This window comes from Acanthopagrus latus, chromosome 24 (assembly GCF_904848185.1).
Source record: "Acanthopagrus latus isolate v.2019 chromosome 24, fAcaLat1.1, whole genome shotgun sequence".
Lineage (NCBI taxonomy): Eukaryota > Metazoa > Chordata > Actinopteri > Spariformes > Sparidae > Acanthopagrus > Acanthopagrus latus.
The window spans coordinates 14,419,905-14,439,969 of NC_051062.1; the positions used below are offsets into that span (position 1 = coordinate 14,419,905).

Genomic DNA, 20,065 nt, shown 5'->3' on the forward strand with positions numbered 1-20,065 from the left:
TTTAACAATCATCTCACTCGCTGACTTTCACTTCCTGACTTTAACTTCCTGTTTAAAGTTTAGTTTCAGTTCTTCTGATCATTGTGGTGCAGACAGTCGTGTCCGTGTGAACGTCCAGCTGAAGGTAATGTAACACATTTAACATGTTTGACTCATTAATACAAGCTGTCGTTAGCTTAGCAACACTAGAAACAGCAACAATCTGCTGCTCCATTGTTCATTTCTACAAACTCACAGCTGAGAGTTCAAACAGCCGCCGTTACAAATATCATCCTCCATGTTGAGAGGAGAACGGTGGAGGAAGAGCAGAGGTGGAGTTAGTCGTTTACATTTACATTGAGGACATTCAGCAGACGCTTTTGTCCAAAGCGACTTACAATAAGTACATTTGTCACAAGAGAGAAACCACGACATCACCGTCTATAGAGTAAAAAGAAAAATAGAAACAATTGTCAAGCCTGTCTCTGTCCACTGAAATGTGATCAATAATCAATCAACCTGTTTAATAACTTGTCATCAGATGTGGAGGACAGAGAACATGAAACTATTCCAGCTTCTATCTTTTGTTTAAACACTTCCTGAAACTATCACTCAAACACAAAGTGAGAACAAGACGCCGTTTTGTTTTGTCTGTCAGTCGGATCAACAGACATGGAGCTTCATTTTATACTCGATGACAGCAGTGATTCAATCTTTCCACACTGTTACTTCCTGTTTGTACATCTGTATGTTCATGAGTTAATCCACTAACTCTTCTATGATCTGTGACTTTTCTGTCAGACTGAGTTTATTCATGTTTACTGTGATTTAATCAGTTTTTCCTCGTGTGCTTTGACCGTCCCTTTGAAAATGACCAAAGTTAAAACTGAACTGGTGACAACAAACCAACCTGTTTGTTCACATGAAGGTTTGTTAACTTGTCATCAGCTGTAAAATGCAGTGAGACCAGTTTTCAGTCTCAGCTCTGATGCAACATGTAATCTTTAATGTAACTAAAGTTATCAAACAGATGTAGTTGAGTAAAAAGTAGAATATTTGCCTCCAAAATGTGGAAGAATAAAGTTGCAGGACAGACGGATCAGGATCTTCAGCGTCCGGCTCAGCAGGATAGACTGACGAGAGAGAAGCTGCAGGCTGGAACATGAACTAATGTTTACAGCTCACTGTCCTGGTGCTTCTTCCTCTTCTGGTGACCAAATGTTCCTGATGAGATCAGAGGACGAAGCAAAACCTCCATCAAAGTTTTAAACAATTACACCTGCATTCACACGAGGGAAAGACATCATTTCTGGGGCCCAATGCAACTTGAATAGTCAGAATGCAGCATCGTTACTGGATTGTTGTGTGTAGCCGGTGAAATGAGAGTAGAAGTGGAGTTAGTTGGTCAGTGTTTGAACACAGAGTGGTTGTCACTGTGTAGCTCCACTTACTGCTGACTGAATCAGCCTGTGGAGGAGGCCGAGACGAGCCGCCGCTCTCCCGCTGTCTGACGCACTAAACGCGGCTGCAGAGCAGCTGTTGGTGTCGGTGAATAATCTGTGGTTGTATTTACAGTCCAGGACTGATGAGGAGGCAGTAAGAGGACATCCAGGAGTCTGAAGCTTTATTTAATTAATACAAATAGAACTTCATCACTGAGCAGCAGTCAGCAGGAACACGTCGGCTCTCAGTGTTAGTACTTAAAGTAGGCCCGTTACGTCACTTGAGTATTTCTGCTCCTGATTACTTCTCAGAGGAAGAGATTCTAATTTTTACTTTGCAGATAAATGTTTTAAATAAACAACAGATGATCAGATTGACTCTTTTAGATTAAAAGATATCAGAGAAACGTGTGTGTTGACTCCGCCACAGCGTCATGACGTCATCTAGTGGACTGATCCAAGTCCAGCAGCTGATGTTCTGACAGGAGACGTGACGTCAGTGAGAGACGTCATAGCCTCTACAGACAAAACCCACCTGAACACACCTGAGACTTTCATATTTTATAATAACACAACAGGTTATTAGAACAATTTCTGCCTCTTGGTTAAATCAACTTGTTAGTATTTGTTATTCAGTTATTTAACACTCCAAGCTGCACAGAAAGTCTCCACAGTCACGTACAGAAGGACAGTGACTGTTTTTATACCCTTTAAAATGTCATAATGTTTACGTTGAAATTACATAAGTAAAATTCAAAGTAAATATTCTAAAATATATAATGAGAGATCGTGACAAAAGTCTTTTATTTTGAAATAAAACTCACACTGATGACATCACCGCCCTTCCTGCAGGTCAGTGAAGACAGGTCCTGGATCAGTCCACTGTCTCTTTTCTGTCACAAGACATTTTCACATTTGTCTCCAGATTTCACGTCACTGCTGTGAGAGACTTTATTAGTAGAGAACAGTAAAAAAAACAATTCAAATGGATTTAATGATCATTATAGCTCCTTAGTTCAGCCGCCATGTGTTGGAATTTACCCTGGTGAATGAGAGGGTCGCTTCTCTGTGCCTTCGGGTCAGGGATAGGTCTTTCACTGTTGTTTCGGCTTATGGGCCAAACAGCAGTGCAGAGTACCTGGCCTTCTTGGAGTCCCTGGGAGGGGTACTGAAGAGTGCTCCAACCGGGGACTCCGTCGTTCTACTGGGGAACTTCACGTGCTCACGTGGGCAGCGACAGTTTTACCCAGAGAGGCGTGATTGGGAGGAACTGCCTCCCTGATCTGAACCCACCTGGTGGTGAGTTGGATCTGGTGGCAGGGGAGGAAGATGGACAGACCTGGCAGACCCAAACACATTGTGAGGGTCTGCTGGGAACGTCTGGCTGAACCCTCTGTCAGGGAGGTGTTTAACTCCCAACTCCGGGAATGCTTTGAGCAGATCACGAGGGAGGCTGGGGAAATTGAGTCCGAATGGACCTTGTTCTCCACTTCCATTGTTGATGCGCAGCTGTGGCTGTAAAGTCTCTGGTGCCTGTTGTGGTGACAATCCCCGAATCTGGTGGTGGACTCTGGAAGTAAGGGATGCAATCAAGCTGAAGACAGAGTCCTTTCGAGCCTGGTTGGCTCGGGGGACTCCTGAGGCAGCTGAAGGGTACCGACAGGCCAGGTGTGCAGCAGCATGGGTTGTCACTGAAGCAAAACCTTGGGTCTGGGAAAAAGTTCGGGGAGGCCATGGAGGAGGACTATCAGTCAACCTCGAAGAAATTCTGGCAAACCATCCGATGCCTCAGGAGGGGGAAGCAGTCTCCACCAACACTGTTTACAGTGGAGGTGGGGAGCTGTTGACTTCGAGTGGGGACCTTGTTGGGTGATGGAAAGAATATTTCGAGGATCTCCTCAATCCCACTTACACGACCTCCATGGAGGAAGCAGAGGCTGGGGACTCAGAGGTTGACTCATTCATCACTCCAGCCGAAGTCACTGAGGTAGTCCAGAAGCTCCTCAGTGCAAGGCACCGGGGGTGGATGAGATCTACCCTGAGTACCTGAAGTCTCTGGTTGCTGTGGGGTTGACACATCTGTGCAGCATCACATGGCAGTTGAGGACTGTTCCTCTGGACTGGCAGACCCGGGTGGTGGTCCCCCTATTCAAAAAAGGGGACCGGAGGGTGTGTTTCAACTACTGGGGGATCACACTCCTCAGCTTCCCTGGGAAAGTCTATTCCAGGGTACTAGAGTGTAGAATTCAGCCGATAGTCGAACCTCAGATTCAGGAGGAACAATGCGGTTTTTTGTCCAGGCCGTGGAACACTGGACCAGCTCCATACCCTCCGCAGGGTGCTCAAGGGTTCATGGGAGTTTGCCCAACCAGTTTACATGTGCTTTGTGGGCTTTTTAGAAAGCATTCAACCGTGTCCCTCATGGCATTTTGTGGGAGGTGCTCCAGGAGTACGGGGTCAGAGGCCTCTGCTAAGGGCTGTACGGTCCCTGTATGAATGGAACAGGAGCTTAGTTTGCATTGCCGGCAGTAAGTCAGACTTGCTCCCAGTGCATGTTGGACTCCAGCAGGGCTGCTCTATGTCACTGGTTCTGTTCATTATTTTTATGTACAGAATTTCTAGGCGCAGCCAGGGGCCAGAGGGGGTCTGGTTTGGGAGTTACTGGATTTCATCTCTGTTTTTTGCAGATGATGTTGTCTTGTTGGCTCCTTCGAGCCAGGAACTCCAGCATGTCCTGGGGCAGTTTGCACCCGAGTGTGAAGCGGCTTGATTGAGAATCAGCACCTCGGGTCATGACCGAAAGAATAAGATTGCGGATACAAGCAGCCAAAATGAGTTTCCTTCGCAGGGTGGCAGGGCGCTCCCGTAGCGATAGGGTGAGGAGCTCTGTCACCCGGGAGGAGCTCAGAGTAGAGCCGTTGCTCCTCCACATCGAGAGCTAGCTGAGGTGGCCCGGGCATCTCTTTCGGATGCCCCCGGGACGCATCCCTCAGGAGGTGTTCCTGGCATGTCCCGCCGGGAGGAGACCCCAAGGAAGACCCAGGACACGCTTGAGTGACTGTGTCGCTTGGCTGGCCTGGGAACGCCTTGGGATCCTCCCGGAAGAGCTGGAGGAAGTGTCTGGGGAGAGGGAAGTCTGAGTGTCCCTGCTCAGGCAGCTGCCCCTGCGACCCGGCCTCGGATAAAGCAGAAGAAGATGGATGGATAGATGGACTTGAGTTAGTTTTGGTTTGATGTCCTGTAGCAGCCATTTAGTGAAATATGTATTAATAGAGTCAGTGTGTTCTGGAATAATGTGCTCTGAGTTTAAATGTTAGAAGAGGAAGTCGACATTTTGCACTTCAATAGTGTTTCTGAGCCAAAGGCTGATTTCAGTTGATGTGCAGATGAATGATTTGTGTTTCCTCTCCGGATGAAAGTGTGTGTGAGTTGAGCAGCATGAATCAGTGTGAGGACAGAGAGGAGGGAGGCCCTCCCTCTAAAACCACTGGACCTGGACCTGGACCAGGACCTGGACCAGGACCTGGACCTGGACCTGAGCCCAGCTGTGTGTCCTTCAAGAGTGACCGGTCTAAGGGCCGTTGTATTACTTTTAAAGGACAACCAGCTCGTGCTGTAAAGAGGTGAGCTGTTAATAACATTTATATGTGACTGATTCATGTTTGATGTTATTTATTCAGAGAAATTTATTTAAACTTGTTTTTTTCCGCATCGTTCTTCTTTAGTACATTTATATTCTCACTTTAGAAAGCGACCCAATAGAACCAGTCTTCAACTCTTCATTTCACTTTATTGCATTAGTTTGGTCCAATATTCTCTGAAGGTTTATTCCTGATGTTTTCCACTATTTTATGGACAGAAGCTTCTGTGTCTGAAGACTAGAAAGTGAATTAACATCTCTGGTGGTCTTCTCTGTCCAACAGGAGACCAGCCTCTACTGGACCTGGACCTGGACCTGGACCTGAGCCCAGCTGTGTGTCCATCAAGAGTGACCGGTCAAATCCTCGTTACATTAATTTTAAAGGACAACCACCGCGTGCTGTAAAGAGGTGAGCTGTTAATAACATTAATATGTGACTGATTCATGTTTTAACTGTGGTGAAAGATGTTTTTTGAAACCTGATGTTTATTTTCTGTCAGGCTTGGACAAAAGGAGAGGACTCAGATGCAGAATGGCAGATGTACAATCAAGTTTTATTGATCTGATTCTTTGACTCTCAGGGTAGAATGATAACCAAACGCTATAAAAAAATACTGAGACTCACACAAGACAAACAACATAGAACACTGAAAACGAAAAGCGCTCCCGAAGGAGGATGACTACACTATACTAGAATCAAAATCTGAGAATATAAAAATTACAACAAAAATTCACTCCGAAGAGGAAGCACAGAGGCTATGAAACTTATCTCTTCTATCTTATGAAACTTAACCAACAAAAATTCACTCACGAGGAGGAAAACCAAAAGGGCTAGGAAATCTCAAAATACAAACAAAAACCTTAACCAGAAAATTACAACAAAAAATCACTCTTCACGAGAGGACAAAAAATACAGATAAATAAACCATGAATATACTTAGCACAAAGGAGATCAAGACTGTGGTTTCGAAGGGCTTAGGCATACGACGTAGAGACGAAATACTTTGGCACGGAGACAGGGGAAGACAAAGACTTTATACACATGAGGGAGGGGAACACAGGTGGAAACAATCAGGAATCAGGGATGACGTCAGACCAGGGACACAAGAGGAAGGGCAAGTGACCTGAAACGAGAGGAGAATTAATTTCAAAATAAAACAGGAAGTTCACACGACAGACCCCAAGACAAGACAACCTCACCGCGCTGTGACATTTTCAGCTTCGTTCTTCTTCACTTGAATTTATCTTCTCACTTTAGAAAGCTGCCCAATAGAACCAGTCTTCAACTCTTCATTTCACTTTATTGAATTAGTTTGGTCCAATATTCTCTGAAGGTTTATTCCTGATGTTTTCCACTATTTTATCAACAGAAGCTTCTGTGTCTGAAGACTAGAAAGTGAATTAACATCTCTGGTGGTCTTCTCTGTCCAGCAGGAGACCAGCCTCTACTGGACCTGGACCTGGACCTGGACCTGGACCTGGACCTGGACCCAGCTGTTTGTCAATCAGGAGTGACCGGTCAAATCCTCGTTACATTAATTTTAAAGGACAACCACTTCGTGCCGTAAGGAGGTGAGCTGTTAATAACATTAATATGTGACTGATTCATGTTTTAACTGTGGAGAAAGATGTTTCTTTTCAGCTTTGTTCTTATTCACTTAAATTTATCTTCTCACTTTAGAAAGCTGCCCAATAGAACCAGTCTTCAACTCTTCATTTCACTTTATTGAATTAGTTTGGTCCAATATTCTCTGAAGGTTTATTCCTGATGTTTTCCACTATTTTATGGACAGAAGCTTCTGTGTCTGAAGACTAGAAAGGGAATTAACATCTCTGGTGGTCTTCTTCTCTGTCCAACAGGAGACCAGCCTCTACTGGACCTGGACCTGGACCTGGACCTGGACCTGGACCTGGACCTGAGCCCAGCTGTGTGTCCATCAAGAGTGACCGGTCAAATCCTCGTTACATTAATTTTAAAGGACAACCACCGCGTGCTGTAAAGAGGTGAGCTGTTAATAACATTAATATGTGACTGATTCATGTTTTAACTGTGGAGAAAGATGTTTTCTGAAACCTGATGTTTATTTTCAGCTTCGTTCTTCTTCAGTTGAATTTATCTTCTCACTTTAGAAAGCTGCCTAATAGAACCAGTCTTCAACTCTTCATTTCACTTTATTGAATTAGTTTGGTCCAATATTCTCTGAAGGTTTATTCCTGATGTTTTCCACTATTTTATGGACAGAAGCTTCTGTGTCTGAAGACTAGAAAGTGAATTAACATCTCTGGTGGTCTTCTTCTCTGTCCAACAGGAGACCAGCCTCTACTGGAGCTGAACCTGGACCTGGACCCAGCTGTTTGTCCATCAAGAGTGACCGGTCACATCCTCGTTACATCAATTTTAAAGGACAACCACCTCGTGCTGTAAAGAGGTGAGCTGTTAATAACATTAATATGTGACTGATTCATGTTTTAACTGTGGAGAAAGATGTTTTTTGAAACCTGATGTTTATTTTCAGCTTCGTTCTTATTCAGTTAGGCAAGGCAAGTTTAAATTAATTGATATTCTCAGTTTAGAAAGCTGCCCAATTGAACCAGTCTTCAACTGATCAAAGGAAAGTTTTATTATTTTCAAACAAGAACCTTCCTCAGACAGACAGTAAGTTGTTGTCCTGTTGCTCTCTGGTGATGTCTGTCCTCATTAAATCCAGTCTGACCAGTTGTCCTGATGGTCTTCATGTTCTCAGAGTGATGATGGAGGTCAGCGCAGGATTAGTATTAAAATACAGGTTCACATTTCAAAAGTCTAAAGTTACGTGGAGCATTTTGAAGCTCAGACGTTAAGTATTTTTTCTTACTGCAAGTAATGTCTACATGGATATAGCTTATACAAATAATGAATTCATTATTATCTTTATATTTCGGCCGTTGTGTTGTTAATCACCCAAAAGTGAAACACAAAACGTAACTAAATTACTTTCAGGTCACAAATCAGACAAATTAAATATCAGAATCAATTTGCATGAAAAACAAACCAGTATTTCAGTTTTTTGGTATTAGATTTAAATTTATTGCAGAAATATTATAATCAAAAAGGCATAATTAATCATTTTTTGTTGGAATCTCAATTGAATACAAATCTATTGAGACTCTGCACCAATTTGCACTGGACAGTTAGCATCCAGCTAGCTTGTGTTAGCATCCAGCTAGCTTGTGTTAGCATCCAGCTAGCTTGTGTTAGCTGTGTGTTGCTGTCCACAGTATTAAACGGGTCAGTAAGAGCAGGAGGGACTAAACCAGACAAGCTGCTGAACCAACCCAGTAAACTGACTGTTGATTCACAGTGGGATCAGCAGTACGACCAACACTGTGATGTCAGAGGAAACATCTGATTCAATGATGTCATCAACACTTGAACTCAAAGGACCTTCAGCTTGTGTTTGTCTCTGAGTGGACAGACACAATGTGACTGATTCTTCATGATTCCTCCACAGAGTCGACCAGGAGAGCTCAGAGGTTCCCAGAGGTCCGTCTGTCCAGCAGCATCAGACACACCTGGACTCCATATTTATGGTCTGTACATGAACAACAACTACTTTTACATCCAGTCTGTTCACAATAATCTCCATGCTGCACTTTACAGACCAGTGGTGAATCTGTCCAACATGGATCTGATGTTAAATGTTGTCATTCACATGATATTCTGTTTCAGCTGCTGGAGGAGAACATTGTCACTTTTGTGAAGAACGAGCTGAAGAAGGTCCAGAAGGTTCTGAGTTCAGTTTACCCAGAATGCCCAGAGAGTCAGAGGGAAGATGAGGAGGTGTTGGATGGTGAGGATGAAGAGCAGAGGAGGAGCAGCAGAGAGGCATTTCTGAAGATCACACTTCACTTCCTGAGGAGAATGAAGCAGGAGGAGCTGGCTGACTGTCTGCAGAGCAGTAAGAAGATTTCACTAAAGATTTAACATGATGGATCAGTTAGGGCTGGACGATTAATCGAATTTTTTATCGTGATTTCAAGTTTGGCTTCTCACGATCGTGAAAACACTGTAATCGAAGAAAAACAATTAATGTGCGGCTGTGCGGCGTGTATGAAAATGACTGGGTTGCATACAGACTGGGTGTTTATTTTTATTTATTGTTTTTTATTGCGGTTATTTGTATTATTATTTATATATATTATTTAATATATCATTATTATTTTACTTTTTTACTTGTTACTAATTTATTTCTGGTTGTTTTTCTAAAGTTTATATTTAAAGTTGAGTTTTGGTGGCTCAATAAATACTTTTTTTGAAATCAAAGAATAATCGTATTCATTAATCGTGATTTCAATATCAATCAAAATAATCGTGATTATTATTTTTCCCATAATCGTCCAGCCCAAGGATCAATGAGACAATTTGTTTATGTGTTTACATGTTTTCATGTGTTACTTTAGGGTAAGGAAATTGTCTTATTGTCTTTACAAATAACTTAATGGATCTGTTTTGTTGTGTGTTTTTATTAAGGAAGTTATTCTGGAATTTGTCAGCGTAAACTCAAATCTAACCTGCAGAAGAAGTTCCAGTGTGTGTTTGAGGGGATCGCTAAAGCAGGAAACCCAACCCTTCTGAATCAGATCTACACAGAGCTCTACATCACAGAGGGAGGGACTGCAGAGGTCAATGATGAACATGAGGTCAGACAGATTGAAACAGCATCCAGGAAACCACACAGACCACAAACAACAGTCAGACAAGAAGACATCTTTAAAGCCTCACCTGGAAGAGATGAACCAATCAGAACAGTGATGACAAAGGGAGTGGCTGGCATCGGGAAAACAGTCTTAACACAGAAGTTCACTCTGGACTGGGCTGAAGACAAAGCCAACCAGGACATACAGTTCACATTTCCATTCACTTTCAGAGAGCTGAATGTGCTGAAGGAGAAAAAGTTCAGCTTGGTGGAACTTGTTCATCACTTCTTCACTGAAACCAAAGAAATCTGCAGCTTTGAAGAGTTCCAGGTTGTGTTCATCTTTGACGGTCTGGATGAGTGTCGACTTCCTCTGGACTTCCACAACACTGAGATCCTGACTGATGTTAGAGAGTCCACCTCAGTGGATGTGCTGCTGACAAACCTCATCAGGGGGAAACTACTTCCCTCTGCTCGCCTCTGGATAACCACACGACCTGCAGCAGCCAATCAGATCCCTCCTGGGTGTGTTGACATGGTGACAGAGGTCAGAGGGTTCACTGACCCACAGAAGGAGGAGTACTTCAGGAAGAGATTCAGAGACAAGAAGCAGGCCAGCAGAATCATCTCCCACATCAAGACATCACGAAGCCTCCACATCATGTGCCACATCCCAGTCTTCTGCTGGATCATTGCTACAGTTCTGGAGGATGTGTTGAAGACCAGAGAGGGAGGAGAGCTGCCCAAGACCCTGACTGAGATGTACATCCACTTCCTGGTGGTTCAGGCCAAAGTGAAGAAGGTCAAGTATGATGGAGGAGCTGAGACAGATCCACACTGGACTCCAGAGAGCAGGAAGATGATTGAGTCTCTGGGAAAACTGGCTTTTGATCAGCTGCAGAAAGGAAACCTGATCTTCTATGAATCAGACCTGACAGAGTGTGGCATCGATATCAGAGCAGCCTCAGTGTACTCAGGAGTGTTCACACAGATCTTTAAAGAGGAGAGAGGACTGTACCAGGACAAGGTGTTCTGCTTCATCCATCTGAGTGTTCAGGAGTTTCTGGCTGCTCTTCATGTCCACCTGACGTTCATCAACTCTGGAGTCAATCTGCTGGCAACAAACAAACAAACAAAAGACCGTCGATCTCCAGCGAAACGTCTCTACCAGAGTGCTGTGGACGAGGCCTTACAGAGTCCAAATGGACACCTGGACTTGTTCCTCCGCTTCCTCCTGGGTCTTTCACTGCAGACCAATCAGACTATCCTGCGAGGTCTACAGACACAGACAGGAAGCATCTCACAGATAAATCAGAAAACAGTCGAGTACATGAAGAAGAAGATCAGTGAGAATCTGTCTGCAGAGAGAAGCATCAATCTGTTCCACTGTCTGAATGAACTGAACGATCGTTCTCTAGTGGAGGAGATCCAACAGTACCTGAGATCAGGACGTCTCTCCACAGATAAACTGTCTCCTGCTCAGTGGTCAGCTCTGGTCTTCATCTTACTGTCATCAGAAAAAGATCTTGATGTGTTTGTCCTGAAGAAATACTCTGCTTCAGAGGAGGCTCTTCTGAGGCTGCTGCCAGTGGTCAAAGCCTCCAACAAAGCTCTGTAAGTGTGGAGATTCTTTTTCTGAATGCAGTAAATGTGCTGTTATAGATCCAAATAGAATTATTGTTTTCTTATTCTGTGCATTATTCTTTATCCAGATTGAGTTACTGTAACCTCTCGGAGACAAGCTGTGAGGCTCTGTCCTCAGTTCTCAGCTCCCAGTCCTCTAGTCTGAGAGAGCTGGACCTGAGTAACAACAACCTGCAGGATTCAGGAGTGAAGCTACTTTCTGCTGAACTGAAGAGTCCACACTGTGTCCTTGAAACTCTCAGGTCAGGATCCATTATTTTATGTCATTATTTCATGTAATTGTACAATTGGAGCTGGTCTAGACCAGACATGGTAAAAAAAATGAATGAAGGAATATATATCATATGTCAGCTGATCACCAAAATAATTTCATCCCTATGGAAGCATGAATGCAATTTATATAAAATGCTGGTCAGTCAGTGTATTCTACACTTCCGATTCTGATTTACTAATCTCAACAACCACTGGATGGATTGTCATGAGGTTTGGTTCAGACATTCATGCTCCCCTCAGGGTGAATTATTACTTTGGTGATCCTCTGATTTGATGCCATCATCATCATCATTTTAATCTGTACATAATAATAATAATTATAATAATAATAATAACTTTATTCCTCCGGGATCAATAAAGTATCTATCTATCTATCTATCTATCTATCTATCTATCTATCTATCTATCTAATAATAATAATAATAATAATAATAATAATAATAATAATAATAATAATAATAATGCATAAAATGTATATAGTGCCTTTCAGGGTACCCAAGGACACTTAACAAAGTGGAACAAACAAAAAAAGAATGAATGGATAAACAAAAAATACATATAAGATAAAGAAATGGAAAAGCTGATTTAGAGCTGATAAGCCTTATTAAAAAGATGGGGTTAAAGTCTCTTTTGAAGGTCTCCAGAGAAGTCAGTTTTCAGATTTCAGCTCGGAGAGTCTTCCAGAGAGTGGGGGCTGTCACACAGAAGGCTTTGTCACCAAGGGTTTGTAGTTTGGTGTGAGGGATGGAGAGCTGGTATGTGCCTGATGAGCACAGCTTCCGAGACTGGGTATAGGGGTTGAGGAGGTCAGACAGATATGGGGGGGGGGTGAGGGAATGGAGAGATTTATAGGTCAGGAGGAGAAATTTGTAAGTATTGCGTGATGTAACCAGTAGCCCATGAAGGCGAAGGAGAGTGGGGGTGATGTGTTGCCAGGACTTGGTGCGGGTGAGGACCCTGGCAGCAGAGTTCTACACATTCTGGATCCTGTCCAGGGTTTTGGAAGGGAGCCCGGACAGGACTCCATTACAGTAGTCCAGGCGGGAGGTGATAAAGGCATGGATGAGGTTCTCAGCCACAGGCTCGAGAGGGAGAGCCAAAGTCTGGAGATACTTTTTAGATGATCAAAAGATGATTTTGGGATTCGTTATATGTGCGATTGAATAGATAAAGTGAAATCAAGGATGACACCGAGGTTGCAAACTTCCGTGGATGGGGAGATAGAGCAGCCATCTACATCCAGGAGAAGATCTCCAACTTTCTGGAGCAGCACCTTGGAGACCACAACCATGAGCTCTGTTTTATTGGTGTTAAGTTCGAGTAGATTTGACGTCATCCAAAGTTTTATATCATGCAGGCAGTTGACGAGTGACTGTGGGGGTAGCTGGATGGATAGTTTGGTGCAGATATAAATGAGTGTCAATAGCATAAGGGGGAAGTTGAGACCGTATTTGCGAATTATCTGACGGAGGGGGAGCATGTAGATGGTGAAGAGGAGGGGCCCCAGCACAGAGCCTTGAGGCATGCCCTGGTTGACTGGAGCTGGGGTTTGAACTGGAGTCTCTGATGGTTTCCTGTTTGTCAAACAGGACTGGAAACAGGAGAGTGCTATACCGGTGAGGCCAAGGTAGTCAGATAGGTGTGTCAGGAGAATGGTGTGGGAGATTGCGTCAAAGGCTGCAGAGAGGTCCAGGATGATCAGAATACCGATGTGTCCAGAATCTGCAGCGATGAGGAGGTCGTTGGTGATCTTGATATGTAGGTTCATGAACAAATATTTGTAAAACAAATGGCATTTCCATCAACTTCAGTTAATACTCTGTGTTAAGTGCTGATTAGGAAATTAGTTAAAACTAAGATGATGACTATAATAAATGTTAAACCCTTGAACACAGATGTGCACTAAATCATCAGAACCGTCAGCTGATCTGTGATGTGTGTTGTTTTGTGTGTCTGCAGGCTGTCAGGCTGTCTGATCACAGAGGAAGGCTGTACTTCTCTGGCCTCAGCTCTGGACTCCAACCCCTCCCATCTGAGAGAGCTGGACCTGAGCTACAATCATCCAGGAAACTCAGGAGTGAAGCTGCTGTCAGCGCGACTGGAGGATCCAGGCTGGAGACTGGACACTCTTAGGTATGTAGAGTCCTGCTGCAGCCACAGACAGTCAGTGTGAGTCTCTGTATCTCATTTGTAGATGGTCAAATGTCAGAAGGTCTGCTTTGTTTACACAACATCCAGTTCAGTTCAGGAGAAAAGGCAGCATGGCACTAAGCCTAGAGTTACAAGTGATGAAAGGGAGATGAGAAGAAGAGATGAAGATCAGTGACCAGGAGAGTCTTTGCACAAATACTAAAGTTTCACTTCTTTTTTCAGATTAGTTTAGTGCCTGTTCAAAATGTGCTGTCTGATTTCTTGGCTTCTGGTTTTGCTGCTTGATGAATCGCTCATCAAGTACTTCAGACTCCACAGTGAATGCAGAGTATTATCAGAACATTAACATTAAAACTTTAAAACTTTATTAAAACTATTAACCCACTGAGGTTGATTGACACGCCGGCATGTCCAAATCACGTGACCAATTTAAGATGATGTAGCAGCAAGACTCAGCTGCGTTGAGTCTCGGTTCTGACTTATGGGTTGGAGCGGCCTTAAAACTATGTACCAGTTTTTAAATTGTGTTGATAAATTGTGAGAAATAAAGTCTGCCACGCTTTTTTGCGAACATTGCCGTCACGTTTGCTGCGTGTTTGGTGCAGGAAGACATGGTAAAAACGGGCTTTTCTCATGAAAGTGCAGGAAGTGTTTGCAAGCAAAAAAATATGTGACACCCCCTTTCCCATTGGTTGAAAAAGGTACCACACCAACCAATCACAAAATTGTATGGCAAAACACGTGATTTGGTTGCTAAGGAACAGGGGGAAGTTGTGGGATGGAAGATGGCGAGAGAGTGACAGCGACAGTTATGGTGATAGAGACAGCGATAGAGATACTGAGTTTTGAGAGTTGGGAGATTTGTGACATATAGCGTGTTTGGAGTGTATAGTTAATGTGTTGTGTAGTGTGTTTAGTGTGTAGTGTAGTTGTTTTTTTGTTTTGTGAGTCAAAACAATGAGGAGATTGCTGAATGTGGAGTAGAGTCCTCAATGGGTCGGGCTGGCCCGACAAATCCGACTGGACCTGCAGGTGCGGGCAGGGTTTGGGCCAAAAAAATACGCAAATGGGCAGGGTTGGGCCTTGGGCTTCCTTTTTCATAATACACATTTCATAAAACACATTTCTTGCAGGTTGTAAATTTTATATTGTTTGTTGTGAATCATCACTGTTCACATGTGGTGAAGATTAAGTCTGATCTGGATGATCATGATAACAAGTGTACGAGGAAAACAATGCAGGCGTGCGGGGGGTCAGGTTCGGACCAGGTTCGGGCAGACAATTCATGCTGGTGTGTTGGGCTGCGTCGGGTTCGGGCATAAAAACCATTGGTTGGGTCGGGTCGGGTTGTAATTTTCAGGCCTGCTGAGAACTCTAATGTGGAGCAGACAGGAAGAAGCTGAGGGAGCCCTGAGCCTGAGGCATTGCCTGCATTTAAATGTAAATAGTTACATATAACTTTGTACATTTCAAAAACTTATGCATAAATTTAGCTAACAACAATTTGTATTTGCATTATAAGTAATAAAATTGGTTTGTTAAACATATTTGTGATTTTCAAAGTAGGCAATCTAACTTTTTCATTCTCTAATTTTATGTTTTCTTTGTGATTTTAGGTCCATTGTGTTAATACAGTATGTCAAAATAAAAAAATAACTGTACAGTCACACATGTGAGGTTGTGCTGAAAATAATGACACCAAACGAGGCAAGGTAAATAGTTTTTCAGGTGAAATATAATGGTAAAATCAAAAGTAGTAGTAGTCAAAGCGGCTCCAACCACCAGGCCGTGGACCGGTACTGGTCCAGTGGGTTGTTTGATACCGGGCCGCAGGGAAAGAATAAATTCATCATTTTATTTCCGTTATATTGATGATCATACTCGGAAAGTTGTTTTATTTTGAAAAATGGCTTCTCTTTTAATAACATCCATCTGCTCCTCTTGGCATGCTTGACACATACCTGTTTCAGTCACAGTATACCCTAAAAAATAAGCCCTGAGAGGCCCAGTGATGAGACGGAAGAAGACGGAGATGGACAACTGTCTTCAAGTTGGCTGATAAAGTGGCTGAACTGCAGCTGCGGGAATGGCGAGTATTTTATTTCCGCGTAATCCAGTGCACACCCCCCCCCCCCCCCAACCCGGTCCATAAAATAATGTCTTACATGAAACCGGTTCGTGGTACAAAAAAGGTTGGGGAATAGACCCCAGAGGGTTAATTATATCAATAGACCCTCTGTGTCAGATGTCTGATCAGGAAAAACTGAACCTCAAATTCAAAAGATTTCTGTGACACATAAATGAATTTAATCACTGAATGTCATAGAAACTGTAATCAATGTTTTAGCCAAAGTGCTTGACTTTGAACTTAAAATGGTTCTGACATGGATCTTTATCAACACTGGAGTAATTACATTCTAGTTCATTGCTGACAGTGTGTTTGTGCCTCCGTTTGAAATGATTTACAGACTGTCTGTGGCATCAGTTTAAAGTGAACAGAGGATATAAAACAGTCCAATAACAAGATTAGATGACACAAGGTTGAACATTCCCGTCACATGACCATAACAGCAGCAGTGCATAGATTGATTCAAGATGGGCTCAGTGGTGCTGAATTAATTATTTTTCAAAAGAATAAAACAATAAGGCACGGGGCACTATTTAGCTCAGTTGGTAGAGCCGGTGTCCCATGTACAGAGGCTTTGTCCTCTCTGTGGCGGCCCTGGGTTCGACTCCTGGCCTGGGGCCCTTTGCTGCATCAGTGTTAACCATTAATTACTTAGACTGTGGCTCCCGCCATGGTCTCATTTGTCCCGCCACAGTCTCAGAATGAATAGAAAAAAATCTTACAGTTCTCATAATAACATAAAAGATCTGTAACTTGTGTTTCGTGCAGCAGCTTCAGCAAAGCATCTCTCACTCCCAGTCAGTCAGCTCTGCCCCCCTTCCCTTGCTGTACGTGGCACGCGCACACTCTTTCATTACTTGCTTATTTTCATTTTTAAAAATTGTTTCGTCCAATTTTGATGTACCCTCTGAATCCATTATATTTTTTATTACAATTTAGCTTACAGTTAAATTTTTTATCATTTTATTTGGTAAAAAATAAACTAATTCAACACAGGTAACCACTTTTGCTTTATTTCTTTGATGGCTCAGATGTATGCTCTAGTTTATTTTGTGTTTTCAACATTCATATCTACAACCAATGTTTGTGATTATATTTTGTACAAGAGCACACAGTTCTTCATAGATCTAGCCTCTTAATTTTGCACCAGATTGCTGCATTTTACTTTTAAATGTTAAAAAAAATCTTCCGGGGGAGCATGCCCCCCGACCCCCCTAGAGGGTCCGACATACACCCACCACAGTCTCACAAAATCCTGTGGGAAACACTGCTGCATTTCACTCCCCCTCTCTCTGTCATTGTCCTTAGTGAGCTGTTTCAGTCCATGGTTAGCATCACCAAAGAGATGCACTTTCATTTGAAACTCCTGTGGCTGTGCATCAAAGTCACTGTCCCTCCACCACAGGAAATGTTTTTTCTATGTCACACATCAGTGCAATATGGTGCTGTCTGAATCTGAGAAAAGCACCGTTCAGATTGTTCAGCAGGTCTGGGCCTGACAGTAGATGGTTGTTCAGGCTAGTTCCCCTGTACTTGGCTGAGTAATCAAAAACCAGTCAGGTTTTTTGGAGTGGTAAACTCTGTGGTGGGGAATATACCATTTTTCTCCTTCCTTCCCTTGCTCGTGAACTTCCTCTGCCTCATCATTTCTGATGATTTCATTCATAAACTTCACAGTGTTCTTTGTACTTGTCATCCTTCACCAGCTTTCTCTTAAGGCAGGAACACACCGGCCGTCGTCTGAAGCATTTGGGGGGACTCAGACAAGGTCGGGAACAAATATGTTTGTTGTGTTCAGCTGCGTCGGAGGCTTTCAGAGCCGCACAGACGTTGTCTGCTCCGAAATCTGAGGAGGTGGGCTGTCGGACGTCTGAGCCATTGGCAGTGTGCTAGCGAACCAGCGCGCAGTGTGGGAGGGGTGGAAGTGACGATAGTGACGTCTTCGTATCTTCGTAACAAGCCTGAGAGCACACAACACAAGTGTCAGCCTAACCATAGTCATCTTTCACGTCTTTTCGGGTTGGACGAATACTGAATCAATACTGTCTGCGTTTTGTTCCTCACTTTCTTCCATCATTTCCTGTTTTCGTGTTTTGGATTACTGGCACAAGACTAGTGCCACCTGCTGTTAAGGAGGCTTATTGCATCTTGCACAGGCGCAGAACGTGCACGCTACAGTGGAGCAAGCAGCACGTCGAAGCGGTGTGTTCAATGCAAATTTTATGCTGAACGGGTCAGACAAGAGGCAACAGAGTGGTCGGACAAGGCTGTTGGACGTTTGGGCGGTGTGTGGGGTTCTTTAAGGTGAGTGAGCCGTACTATGGCCTGTTGCTTATTGTCAGGGAGATAGGGTTTCTCTTTAAAGGGGAGTGGCATCTCGTAATGTCCATGAATGTTCTTCTGAAGTCCTTCCTTTAACACATCCAGCAAGCGGATGTCATCCTGAGACACAGTCTTTCTGTCTTTGCTTACGTCTTTAAAGACAGACTCAAGAACCCTAAGTGTCACTGCTGGAGTCACTGGAGGCAGCTCTTTGACATCAACTCTGTGGCATGTACTAGTAAGGTTTGGTGAGTCTTGGTGTGGTGATGAACAGCCTACAATACTCCACCCGACGGCCATCAGAACTGCATATGGTTTACCATCTCCTCCAAGGATTACCTGCTGTGGTGCCAGTGTCTTCTAAGCAATTGTAGCCAAACAACAGACCAAATTCACACTCCAGCTGTGGTGGGATATCATCTGCTATTTTGATTAGATGATTCCAGTGCCGTGCCGTGTCACAGGTAGGAATGTGTGCTTGATTCACTGGTATACAGTCCTAAGTGTAAGCAGGAGGGAGATCAATGGGGATTGGAGAGCTGTAACCTCTCACTCTCAGACCTGACACTCTTTGACTATGCATTAATGAATCCTTTCCTGTCATTGTTGTTAGCTTCGGCCTAACAGGACATGTTTCAGTCTGTAGACTGACTAACTCCTTGGTCAACGAAGACTGTATCACTTTGGATATCGAGTAAGGCATAAACAAGCCTTTCCAAACCTGAATTGCTGATGGAGGAAACCCACACTGGCATGATCATTGAAGTAGTAGTTGATGGTTCTTCAGTCTTAACACTGAGAGACAATGTGGTTGCTGTTTCTTCTGTGGTGCTTCGATTTGAGAATGACATGGTTATGGCTCTAGTGTAGTTGTCATCATGGAGATGCGCAAGATGTCTTCCTTTACAGTTATCACATGAATGCCTATTGCAGCAGTCCTTGGTATTATGGCCTGACTTCAGGCAAAGTTTCTATTCCCTCACATATTTCCGTTGTTCCTCCAAAGCTCTCCTTTAGAACTCAGTACAGCGATTAAGATAATGATTACTGTCTTGACAAAACATGGTGGCTTTAAACCTTTCTTTCACACAACGTCTGTCAGAGTTGTGCTCTGATGAGTGAAGAGTGTGAAACAAAGTTATAGAATTGCATGCAATTTCTGCCTCCATTACAGTGACAATGAAAAAGTCCTTGTAGTTAGGAAACTCCTGCCCATCTTTCATGACTTGAGTGGCTTTACGATTCCACTGTGATGCTGCCCAGTCAGGTAGCTTTAAACCAGTTTCTAATTTTCTTCACAAACGTTCAAAATGTCAAGACCTTTAACATAAGGCACGGCTTCCTGACATGAGTGTAAGAAATCAGCAAATGCCCTGAGTCCCTCAGCATCCCTTGGATGGATCTTTGGCCAGTTTGCTTGTTTTCGTCTGAATGCTCTCTGTATGACAAAGATACCATTGATTGAGACGGTTCCATGCATCTTTATATGCCTCTTTATCATTTCTGTTAAATACGCCATCAAGTGTCTCTCGAGCTGAACCTCCTACATATTTTTTCTAATAATGCAATTTGTCAGCTGAATCAATGTCCTTTTTATCCATGAGCAGTGTGAAGGAAGCCTTCCATTCAATGAACTGGCTTGGGTCTCCAGTAAATACAGACATAAAAACAAGAACTACTTCGAAACAATTATCATCATATAGAAACATCATCACAAGTTGACATTGGATCAAACAGCAAGCGTCAGGTCGCCCACAGGAAACAGCAACAACATCCAATAAAATAAAGAGGAAGTGATAAATCCAACAAG

At 43.3% G+C, this 20,065-nt stretch overlaps 1 protein-coding gene across 1 annotated transcript in view; it reads left to right on the forward strand.

The window, feature by feature from the left end:
- The first annotated feature begins 4,859 nt into the window (after positions 1–4,859).
- LOC119015204 (protein NLRC3-like) overlaps positions 4,860–20,065 on the forward strand; it is a 35,820-nt gene continuing 20,614 nt past the window's right edge. Inside the window, exons 1-7 of the mRNA XM_037090996.1 lie at positions 4,860–5,044; positions 5,345–5,470; positions 6,493–6,633; positions 6,922–7,065; positions 7,371–7,490; positions 8,553–8,631; positions 8,771–8,999. Of these exons, the coding sequence (XP_036946891.1) occupies positions 4,860–5,044; positions 5,345–5,470; positions 6,493–6,633; positions 6,922–7,065; positions 7,371–7,490; positions 8,553–8,631; positions 8,771–8,999 (1,024 nt within the window). The remainder of the gene's footprint in view (positions 5,045–5,344; positions 5,471–6,492; positions 6,634–6,921; positions 7,066–7,370; positions 7,491–8,552; positions 8,632–8,770; positions 9,000–20,065) is intronic.